This window comes from Rhinichthys klamathensis, unplaced genomic scaffold (genome assembly GCF_029890125.1).
Source record: "Rhinichthys klamathensis goyatoka isolate OS25496 unplaced genomic scaffold, OSU_Roscu_1.1 h1tg000157l_1, whole genome shotgun sequence".
In the NCBI taxonomy this organism is placed as follows: domain Eukaryota; kingdom Metazoa; phylum Chordata; class Actinopteri; order Cypriniformes; family Leuciscidae; genus Rhinichthys; species Rhinichthys klamathensis.
The window spans coordinates 1,238,189-1,250,507 of NW_026606692.1; the positions used below are offsets into that span (position 1 = coordinate 1,238,189).

At 37.9% G+C, this 12,319-nt stretch overlaps 1 protein-coding gene across 1 annotated transcript in view; it reads right to left on the bottom strand.

The window, feature by feature from the left end:
• Positions 1-1,682: 1,682 nt before the first annotated feature.
• The window catches only part of gpc5a (glypican 5a), a 189,841-nt gene continuing 179,204 nt past the window's right edge, over positions 1,683-12,319 (bottom strand). Inside the window, exon 8 of the mRNA XM_056258664.1 lies at positions 1,683-2,489. Coding sequence (XP_056114639.1) covers positions 2,347-2,489 — 143 coding nt within the window. The 3' untranslated portion in view covers positions 1,683-2,346. The remainder of the gene's footprint in view (positions 2,490-12,319) is intronic.

Sequence of the window (12,319 nt, forward strand, 5' to 3'; positions counted from 1 at the left end):
AGTTTCGCTGTACTTAGAATTTAAAAATGGCGGGCGGTGCAGAAGAACACGCCGGAAATGCATAGGAGGAAACGCGATGCTACCAAGCCGACCAATCACAGATCTTGCGGTCCGCGTCGTCGCGACGTGTAGTTACATTTTTGAGGAGGTGCGCGTCAGGTTACGGCGAAGGGTACGGCGTATGGTACGCGTCTGTGCGTATGCTACGCCGTACGTACTGCGCGCACCCGACGCAGAAGTATAAATTGGCCTTTAGTAGCCTAACGACACCTCAGACTGACAGAAACGAAAAAGTAAACGTGAATTTAGGCTACTTTAGTTTTGTACACATTTTAATGTTATAATTAAATGCATTTTGTTTTATTGACCACAATATTCTCTTTGATATTTGTTTGAGAAGGGCACTTTTGATTAATTTTGAAATAGGGCAGAGGCTCGAGCAAAGTGCGCGTGCCTGCAATAATCGTACTTAATTTTCAATTAATCAGAAGTCTTCATCTCAAGTTGAATGTACACAATCTTAAACTGATTTATACTTAAGGACTATTTGTTTCTTTGAGCACAAACTTTTTAATGAGATATAAGTGCACCTTTAGGCTACATTTTGATCTGTCCCTCACACAAAGCTTCCGATAGGCTTCAGAAGACATGGAGGAACATCACTTAAAGATGACGAGTCCCGGTAAACCGGGAGGAATGGATATGTTCCTCGTGAAGAAAAATACAAAAATTAAAACGGGTAACTGTGGGAATCATTTTAAATCTATGTCATGAGTCTTATTCTTTTTTCATCAGAAGTGCCACAGAGTGCATAAGTAATTTGAAGAGCCCGAACACTGATAGAAAAACTCAGAAGGAAAGATCTTTCACAGTCCTCTGAGGAGCCCTTTGAAGCTCTTCAAGAAAAGATAAAAAACCTGCGTCCTGAGATTTGCCAGTATATTAATGAGTTCAGTTGACCGTTTTGGGCAAAGTTTTCATTGTCAGAAAGAGCGGTGAGAGAACAGAAGATGAAATGAGCGATTCCTCTGTATTTATCTTCTCCTGGATGGACCTCTGAGACTGCGTTCTACAAGAGGAAGGTGCACATTTAATAGTCTAATAAGCTCTTCTGCTCCTTCAGCGCTGTACTCTAGACAAACACAGTCTGGAGTGACGATATATGTCTGGTAGAGTCAACATGAAACAACATCCATGGCACATTTTACTTGCATAATGTGACATATTTCTGCATTAAAAAAGGATATTCGATGAGAAATAATGATGGGCTGGATCTAATTTTCTCCACGTTTCCCAATGGCCATGCTATATATTGTTATTTGTTACTATTGCTACAATTTGAGTTGAAACATTCAAATTGAGCATGAATTTAAACTAAAATAAAAAACTGATGAGCAGCACAATATTAGTAGTAACACTTTATGATTAGATTTTTTAACATTAGTTAATGCATTAGTGAACATGACCAATGAGCATTTTTTACAGCATTACATCTTTGTAAATGTTAATGAAAAAATATTCATTGTTTGTTCACGATGCATTTACTAATGTATACGAAATGTATTAGTAAATGTCCAAATTAACATTAGTTCGAAGTATTAATTGTAAGTTAACTAATGTTAACAAACAAAAACTGTATAATAGAGCTAGTTTTTTTTGCATTTAACTTCCTGTGGCAAATATTTAGTTTCATTATAGGTTTAATGTCACTCTGTAACCAAGAATAAATACATAGTAAATCAACACATCTTTATACATTTTGTTAAGGTGCGTCATACGCCATTTCAGATGAAAAGAAACAACAACAGTACATTTAAAAATGCTGAAAAAGGAGGTCATTTAGGTACATGGTACCAAGACATATTCAAAAAGCAGTACGTGACATCAGAAATATTGCATCATTTCTATTAAAAACGCTGATATGCGCGGTGCTCATTTCAGCTCAGAACTATGCTTTGAATAGATCATACATCATTAAAGAATTAAATAAATTCATTTCTCTCTGAAAGTGTTACTCTGAACCCTGTAGAAAAGACATTATTCAAGGCAGTAAAGTGTTCGCACAATTTTTAGTAGCCTGTTACGTTCATGATAGAAACACTTTGGGATTAAAAAGGTTTATGAATGGACAGTTTTGTTTCTTATTTTCCCCCGTCAGTTCATTTTATTTTCACCATCATCAGTCCTCAATGCATCAGTGCCAGTTTTGTCCATACCGATCCATTTCCATTAGAGGACATCTCTTTGCTGGAATTTCAACCTCAATGTTTTAAAAGCTGGCACATTTTCTTTCCAGAAAACAGCATGAAAAGACTGGAACTGGGGTTCGGACCCAGTTGGCTGATATTATCCTGACAACAGCCCAAACACGCATATCGAGACCAGAGCCAGCGGGGCGGTTTGTGTCACTCCACTGCCAGAATTCATCTGATCAAAGTCTTTGGTTTGAGGGTGATGGTATCGGTGATTGTTGGTATTTTCCGGTGTCACTGCAAGAGAAAAGAAAAAGAAATGAAAGTATTTCCACTCGACATAAAACGATCAGATCGGTTTATTCGAAGCGTGTGTTTTCAATGTGATGAGGAATGAGGATAACTAGATCAAGTTCCTACTTATGAGTCGTAACTACTGCTGTCTTCAAGTCGCACATGAAGATATTAATGAAGAACTGTTAAAAATGCTTTTTCACATGTTCGTCTTTGTTTACATTTACATTTATTCATTTAGCTGACGCTTTTATCCAAAGCGACTTACAATTGCTATATATGTCAGAGGTCGCACGCCTCTGGAGCAACTAGGGGTTAATTGTCTTGCTCAGGGACACATTGGTGTCTCACAGTGGATTCGAACCCGGGTCTCTCACACCAAAGGCATGTGTCTTATCCACTGCGCCATCACCACCCGCATGTTTAGTGTGTAATGTTGCAGTTTGAGTATGAAAAAGTTCTGCAAAGTCACAAAATGTCCCTATATCCGTTTCTGAACTCCCTGACTCCGGATGCTGTCATGTATATAACAAAGTGCACAATGCATAGATTCCCATCGTTCCTGCCAGAGGAGCTTCAAAGCCAAAAACTACATCTATTCCCCAGTAGGATCCTGCTCTCAACAAAAAAAAAAAAGCTCGGAGATATTTCCAACCATTTTGTTTGTACATTGCATGTGTTTTTTTAAACAGTGAATAATCCTTCTTTACAAGAACTGCTCACATTTCTTGGACTGCTTGGGAATATTTATTTTATCTCTGATATGTTTGAATAGGCTTGGCAAACCATAATCCATTAATAACGCAATAGAAGATTTAGATTTTGGGACCATACATAATCAAAGAGCAAACAGAAGATATCGTGAGCGATCTACGTTAGACAGACTTACACAAGGAACACAAGGGTCAGCAAAAGCCATTGACATGATTCCCTCAAGTAGCCACAAATCATGTTTGAGCTTTTGTCAAATAAATCTGTGTGGACTGAAATTAAGCAGGTATCGATTGACTGCTGTGATGTCCCCAGACGGCCATCTTAAGGGCTGATCGGAGACACGCGTGGGATATTTGGCAGCCCGCCGGTCCGATTGAAGACATCGATCCTCAAGCGGCTTCAGAAGCTCAATGAGAAGCGGCAGCATCCGACGAGACACTTGTGAGAGAAAACATGCCAGTGCAAATGCTGTCCATAGCACAGCTCTTCAAAGTCCAGCGCTGCTTTCATAGGTTTGAGAACACACAGAACAAACACAGTTAAACAGTAGGGATGGGCGATATGGACTTAAAAATATATCACGATATTTTCTGGCATTTATTGCGATAACGATATCAATGACGATATAAATACAATACCATATTCAGCACTGTTTTTGGCTACAAGTGATAGCTGCATGCAAAGTAAAATGTAGCCTACACCAAATAGGCTCCTATAAAATACCAATTACCGTACATAAAATAATAATAAAAAAAAACAGTAAAACAGTAAACACCATCCCTTGCAGAAATGGAAAAGTTGCATACTTTCTTCTGTAAAAGTGCAGATAATGTTTAAATAGTGCAACTATACTGAAAAACATCACACAGTAATAATTCAAATCATTTACAAGTTTGAAATATAAAAAATCTAACAACGAATAGTTATACTAATACTACTACGAATTCTGATACTAATAACAATATAAACCACACTAAGGATTGATGAGCTGCTAGGTTCATGAATATCATCACGTCTGCGTTTGCGCATTAGTTTCTGCTTGCTCAAAGCTGAATAATTCCAAATGAACTCCATTATTTTTACAGGAAAATACAACAAATAATATAATTTACATGTAGACGTCATGTACACTTCAATTCTGCGTGGTATGTAAGACTCTCTCTCTCTCATCGAGTGCGTGAGAAACACGGAGCGCTCTCAGCAGTGACAGCACGTCATGCGCCTCAGTGTTTACTGCGCGTCAAATACACTGTGTATTCATTGAGATGAACTGATATAGTGGGCTTTACGGATCACTTGACGGAGAGCGACACTCAAGCGCTCAGTCAGTGTTCGGCGAGATGGGCGGATGAAAATCTGTGTGTACCAGTTCCAGATTGTAGAGGTAGTTACTCGTTTAGCGATAAACTTCACCTCAGCTTCACGTCCGCCTTCCGCCATGCGCGTGAGCTGCGAATGCGTCCCGTCATAGGCTTTATCGTTATTATCGCGGGAAGACTAATTCTTATCGTGAGGAAAAATTTTAACGATATATCGCAAACGATAATATATCGCCCATCCCTATTAAACAGAAGGGGTCGAACGTCTTATCTAAACCGCCGCTGACTCTTATAGATCTTCAAAACATAATGGGAAAGGCAGATACAGGAGATCTTTTAGTAAACCGACCAGGGGATCTGATAAACAATCACCTTACATGCTTACGGTGCGTTTCTGTCACTGTGCACAAAGTTGAATTCTACATCCCGTCAACTCTTATTGACAGTTAAAATGAATGAAATTGTTGCTGCAAATCACTGTCATTGTGAACGTCTTTTTCAAATAAATAAATAAATGAATAAATAAAAAACATATTATAAAATTAAAAAAAAAATACTGTGGCAGAACCATTTAGATTCTGAAGTAGACTTGTAGTCAAGACCGCCTAAACCGAGACCAAGACACTACCAAGACCAGAGGGTATCAAGACCAAGACCAAGACCGAGACCGGATGGGGGGAAAAAAACAGACTAGTGTTGTTGAAGCTAAGCAATAACTTGTAAGATTTTGTTTTGCATTGCCTACCTATCTCTGCCGATTTCAAGTCTCCAAATGAATCCATTCTGCAACTTTTAAATACATAATTATATTTTTAAAAACAAAATTATAAGCTAAAGTCCAGGATCCAAAAGTTGGTTGTTTTGTCGCTATGGTTACACACACACACACACACACACACACCGTTGGCGGTGCGCTCAAAGTCATCTGTCAGTTGTGCAGTTACCCAAAATCTCCTGAATGAAGTTAAAACCCATCATGTCACTGATATGTGTTTTACTAAATATTAATACATCAAAAACTGTACATGAAATGTGTTTTTTAAATCAAGTGATCAAAGTGCTCGTTGCGATCAGTGGCGCGGATTCGGCTCGCCCACCGCACTGTCTTCACTCGGACGCGCGCTTCAATCCGTTGCGGATATCGTCGTGGATATTGATATTGCTAAATCCCCCGACCACTATGTCGGTCTGAGACAACGAGACCTAGACAAGACCGAGAGGTCCGAGACCAAGACAAGACCAAAGACCGTCAAGGCCGTGAGAAGACCGAGACCACGTAAAAGTGGTCTCGAGACATACATCACTATTCTGAAGGGCAGTAAAAAAAAGTACACGTGCACGCACACACACGCACAAATGTGTGATACCAAAGTCCTTTTAGGCAAGTCATGCCACTCGGCCGCCATCTTGGGAACGCCTCCGGACAGCTATTTCGGACTAACAAGACCAGGCTCCTATCTAAATGAATGGGCAGAGAGTCAGAACTGCACTTTCACTGGTCACCGGGACATACAAACTGCTTGTATAGAAACAGCAGAAAAATAAGATAAAAATCGCTGAAAAAGTTTGATGACTTTGCACCAAAATAAGGTTTAAAAGGTATTTTTCCCCACAGGTTATACGTTTACTACACATGCGCAAGGGTTCTCGTCTCCGCTGTCGCAAACCTCAACTGTGCGCATGCGTCAGTGGAACCAGACGATAGGCTTACATGTTTCCCGGCTTGACTGTTAATGACTATTTTAAAAAAAATATTTATAAATTTGTATTTTGTTTTTAAATGTGGTATTTATTTAGAAATGTAAATGTTTATTTAATTAGAATGCTGTATTTATTTATTTATTTTAGTTTGTTTTAGTTTGTATTAACATTTTTGTTAATTGAACAAAAGCTGAAATAACATAAAACATCAATAGATAAAAAAACATAACCAACTGTTGAAGCACTAAAATGATTAACTAGAAAGAAATAAAAACTAAAGCTTAAACTGAAATAAAAACAAATTAAATGTAAATATTAATATTAAAAAAATAACAAAACTAATGTAAAATTACACAGATAGGCCTACTAAAAATTCAACTAATATTAAATTAAAAACTGAAAATATATTAAAAAAGCTACTCTTTTTTAAAAGCTACAACAAAAAAGCGTGAATTATGAATAAAATAAACTTCCCCCTCAACTGAATATGCATTAAATGTGTTGATTTTAACCAAGATTGTGCTGCAAGATGTTGTTTTTGTTCAACCTGTTATAGGCTAACCTGCAATTGTGCAAATTTTTACTTTACTCCATTTAATTCCCTTATATTCCCATATATTCATGTTAATTCCCATGGAAATTTTCCAACATTGAAAATTCCTGGAATTTTGCAACCTTAGTGATATATAAATAATACTAAAATAACACTGTAAAAATACGTGAAAAATAAAGTTAAGTTACCATAAGTGTCTCCACTAAACCTGCTTGAATGCATCATATCGCACGGTTTTCACAGGAGTAATTTAGTTTAGTTCCCGTGTTGTGTTGTGTGCTGAATTTGCTGTCGTTAGCCTAAATTGTTCGTTTACTTCAACTCATAAAATGCATCCCTGTTCTGTTGTCCTGCTATTGGCATGAGCAGATGTCTGTAATTTCCAAGCAGCAGGTCGCAACTAATGTTGTTCTAAGCAAAATGGCCCGTTCTACAGATGGGCTGTAGAATCTGAATACGGTCTTTCTCTAAAGACATCAGCAGCAGCACTTCCCTCAGGCGGGCCGACCGCTGTTGAACTGCATTGGCACGAGTCGGGGAACGGATGAATGATGTGTCCCTTCAATCATCTATCAAACCCTGGAAGTTCAATGATTTTCTTCATATTCATCAGCAAGGTCAGGACTAACTTGCCTACATGGGCTATGTGATTGACAGTGATGTAATGGCCAGACAGAGCAGTATGTGTGTCACGTCTCTCGCCTCTACCTTGCCAGAATAATAGTGTTGCTGCCAGGTTTTTATTCAATGTGGACTTTTTTTTGGGGGGGAAAAGCTCTAGCCTACTTTACTTCCGGAACAGCAGAAAGCCATATTGCTAATGACACAGTGGCCCATGATGTGGCTCTCGTGACAGATTGTGTCACAGATTGTGAGAACGTATTTTGAATATCAGTACTGTATGATTCACCTTTGCTTTGCTGCTTGGTAACATCATAGCAAGCACCAAGAGCACAGTAGAAATGATCTAGCAACATCCCAGCGACTGACCACACCATCATAACGCTTCCATACAGTGAACATCTAGTGTTGCATGCGGGTTGCATCATTTATCCGTCCAGTCTTCATAATATATTTATGTAGTCAATTGAAGTGTCTTCTGGTGTGGAAACATATATTAAGAGAATACGGATTTATATAGGGAATATTTTAGCAGGGGTATGCTTATAGGGATTTACCTTTTATTTTTATTTCAGTTTTATTTTTAGTCATTTCAACTTTTCTAAGTTTCCCATGTAATAGTTATATTTTATTTCAGCTATATATATACAAAAAGCTTTTCTACATCTGAGTGAATGAAGAAAAGAGTCGACAGAATACTGTAACAGGTCAGCCAGATTGCATCACATTTGTTTTGACAACATTTTGGTGCTGATGTGTGAAGATTGCCAATGCGGAATAAAGACGGAAAGCTGTTGCGAGTGTGAACAGCAGAATATAATCTGTTGTTTTTACAGCAATCTAACAGGTTTTATGTGTGAAACTAAGACCACGAAGGTGTATTATACGTGGTAACATGTTGATTTTATGTTGAGTTTAAAGAAAAGACACAAGTGGAAAGCATTATTGAGCACAAGTGGAACGCATTAGCTATCAACTAAAAGACTCATAGATTGTCCTTTTTAACCTCTGTTCACGCCCAAACGCTGCGTGAACACAAAGCCGCCGGAGCAGAATGAACCGCTTGCACAGGCACACCACATGCATGCCCTGTGAGGGACACCGGACACAGGCGACACTCAGCGCTGTCCTGCGGGGCTGTGGGTGAATCGAGAGAAGCAGCGGTGGACTCCTGAGGCTGTTGAGTGGGCGAGCGAGAGCTTTCTGCCAGCTTCACACACACAAACCTTCCTCTCCACTCCCTCCTACAGCCAAAAACATGAGTGCTCTCCAGACGCCACCACTCCCCTCTTATTCTTTCTCCTCGTGTTTTCTGTCTCTATTAACAAGCCTCAGTCTGCTGAACGTAGGTAGACATTTTGTAGCAGTCGATACAGTTCATGGTACATATTTAAGCTTGTTGCACTACATACTTTCTAATAAATAGATGTAAAACTGAGCTCTTTATGTGTGCACTGCTCTGTGTAGATGTCTCATCTCTGAAGTATCCCCAGGACGGACTAAACGGTTTCACAGACAAGGCTTAATCCTATCTCAGACTAAAATGCATGTTTGAGCAGTTTTAACTGAAAGCAACTTGCACTGATATATCTTAAAGGGGTGGTTGATTATGATTTCACTTTTCTAACTTTAGTTAGTGTGTAATGTTGCTGTTTGATGCATAAACAACATCTGCAAAGTTACGACGCTCAAAGTTCAAAGCAAAGGGAGATATTTGCTTTTAAAGAAATTGCTTTTTAAGGACTACAACAAACGGCTGGGAACACTCTAAACAATGCTGGGTTGTTTTAACCCAAATTTGGGTCAAATATGGACAAACCCAAATGTTGGGTTAAAAATTTAATTTACAACTTCAACTTTCACTTTCAACTGTAAATTTTTTGATTACATTTTTAACCCAACATTTGGGTTTGTCCATATTTGACCCAAAATTTGGGTTAAAACAACCCAGCATTTTTTAGAGTGTACGACATTCCTCCCGGGTTAGTGACATCACAAACCCTAACATTTACATAAACCCCGCCCCCGGGAACGCGATTTATAGATGATCAAGACTAATCAATGACTAGAAGATAACTACGCATCAGCTACATAAATTCATCAACTAACCATTCAGAAATGTCCTGTTCATTCTCACTTCTTCTTGAGTCTCTCCATCTTTGTCTGACTCTGGTTTGAACATAAAAGGCTAAAAGTTTTTGAAATTGTCAGTGCATGTGTGTGTGAGGTAAAAAGACACAAGCTGTTGTAGCTCCGCCCCCTGTGTCGGGAGCAGCAGCTCATTTGCATTTAAAGGGACAGACAGAAAACGGTGCATTTTTGCTCACCCTCAAAAAGTGACAACTTTAACATGCTATATAAAAATATCTGTGGGGTATTTTGAGCTAAAACTTCACATACACACTCTGGGGACATCAAAGACTTATTTTGCATCTTGTGAAAAGGGCATTATACCACCCCTTTAAAATGTCAGTGCCATTGTTTTGTCTCAAGATGCACATCAGTAATGTGTTTTTTTTTTTCTAAGGCACGTTTATAAGAGCTACTTAAAGGTGCTGTAAGGTTTTGACTGTACTAAAGCATCAAAATACCATAATATGTTTGCAGATATTTAGGAAACACGTTAAGTTCACTCGTTTCTCCGAAAAACACTTCTACAGGCAGTTACTTTACTTTGAAATGCCGTTCCGTGTTGAAATGTCTGTTTTTGTTTTGGTCTGTGCGATCCCGCACGTTGCCAGTTTACCCAATAGTATTTCCCCACGACAGGTTTCCAGTTGGCTGAAAACACAGCGTATTGCAGCCAGCAAACAAACTGGGTCAGAGATTGCAGATTCTACCCAACCTAAAAAGCCTCCGCACCCTTGTTATACAGCATATTAAAATGTCAACTTATCATAAATCAACTAATCTCCTCGCATTCCATTGTCAATTGCGCTCGTTCCTGTTGTGTGTCCTAAATCTAAACAATAATTGATCATAGTAATCACGGATTGTCTTGGATCTTGGATCTTAATGCCGACAAAGTTTAAATCCGTTTGGCTAGCGCACTTCCGATAATGTTTACACGTTAGGTCAGTAGACGGAGAGTAGACGGCCTTTTGTTTCTGTTCGAACACACTCGACCACATGAGCGTTTACACTATAAGCAATCTGGTCGAAAGTGGAAAAGCTGAAAATGTTTTAGACCCATTTTACACTTGTGATCTGGTCGACCAAAATGCATCTTAATACCAGGTATAAACAGGGCCAAAGATAATTCATATCAGAACTTGTGCACGTTTGATGTAAAAATTACAACCTATGCAATGCTACTAAAAACTAAAGTGACATATCAGAGACACATTTCAATAATGTAAATGCACAAGTGTGCACACCACTGAATATATATATATGTATGTATAGTGAGTGATGTGTATACATCACAAAAGAGTGAAGTGGAACGCAGACTAAACTCGTCAACCTTGAGCTTTTATACTGGCGTTTGAATGGAAGTGCATGGAGTCGCAGTCTGTGGAGTGTTTTCCAGCAGCGTTTGGTGTGTGTATGATTCTACTGACCTTAAGAGAACAGCTCGTCAGCAATGCTAATTCCCAAAGCAAAATCACAGCTGTGACATGAGGAATGCTGCCTGCAAAATGCATTTCAATATGTTTTTTTTAATAGTGTTTTTTTTTTCATTCATATTGCCGGTACAAATGTTGACATTGAACAAAAATAAATAAATACAACTTATTTATATAGGACATGCTTTTAGCTTTTATTGGCATACAAATGGATAAAATACAACAAAAGAGGGCTATTATTTTGAAATATATAAACGAGTATAAATAGCAATACATATATTACATTATTTTTTATTAATTTAATATTTTTATAATTTCACTAACCTTTATATATATATATAGTGCACATACTTTTAGAATAACTTGATGGCTAAAATAACTTTAAATTGCATTATAAACAAAAATGGTCTAAATCTGGAGACACCCTTAAAATGGATCATAAATTATTTCTTCCTCTCCTATAGAACATGATTTATAAAAGGGTTATGCGATTTGTGTTTTGTTTGTTTGGCTTAATTACTCTTGCATATCTTAATGTTTCTGGTTTGCGCTGTGTTCCACGCCAAGTGGTTGCATTTCTGGCACATATAAATGAATTCATCATTAATGAAGACTTTTTTGAGAGATTATATTTTCAATGCTGGAAATGTTTACATTGCTCCCGTGGAATATCTGAAGAAAGACATGAGATGACAAACTTCAGTGTGTTGAATTCAGTCTCTCTTGTATTAATGCATTTGCATATTTGAAATGAAAGATTTGCTTGTATGTTTCTTTGCGTTTTCTATTTGTGTTTGTTTCAGTTTTGTAAAGTCTGAATGGGCACATTGTGTAAAACAAGACACAACTCACTTCTCCATCCCCACCCACGACAGCCTCTTTATTCTGCTTTTTTCCTTCCTGGTTGTTGTGTTATTGATCATTGTTCTCAGAGGTCTGAAAGAATTAACATTGATTTTATATCAGCCTCCAACTTTGTCTTTGCAGCATTATCTGAAACTCTTCTGGTGCTAAAGCTCGCTGTATAGCGTTTGTTTAGGCCGAAACAGACTGTAGAGAATCAACGGGGCAAAAAGGTTTACTCACTAAAGATAAACCGAGATGACTGTATCAGTACACAAGCAAAGCAGAGTTCCCTTTATTTATAACTTTTTATAGACATGTTTAAAGTGATAAAAGAAAGTGACGAGAAAATAATAATAATAAAAAAATATATATATAAATATATCTGCCTCAATTGAGCGCACAAGTTTTTTATGCATATTTTTTTAATTTATGCACATCTTGGCATTTTTTTATGCAATACCCCAAAATGCAAGTAAAAATAGGTGGATGGAAACATAGCTAATCAAAGTTTAA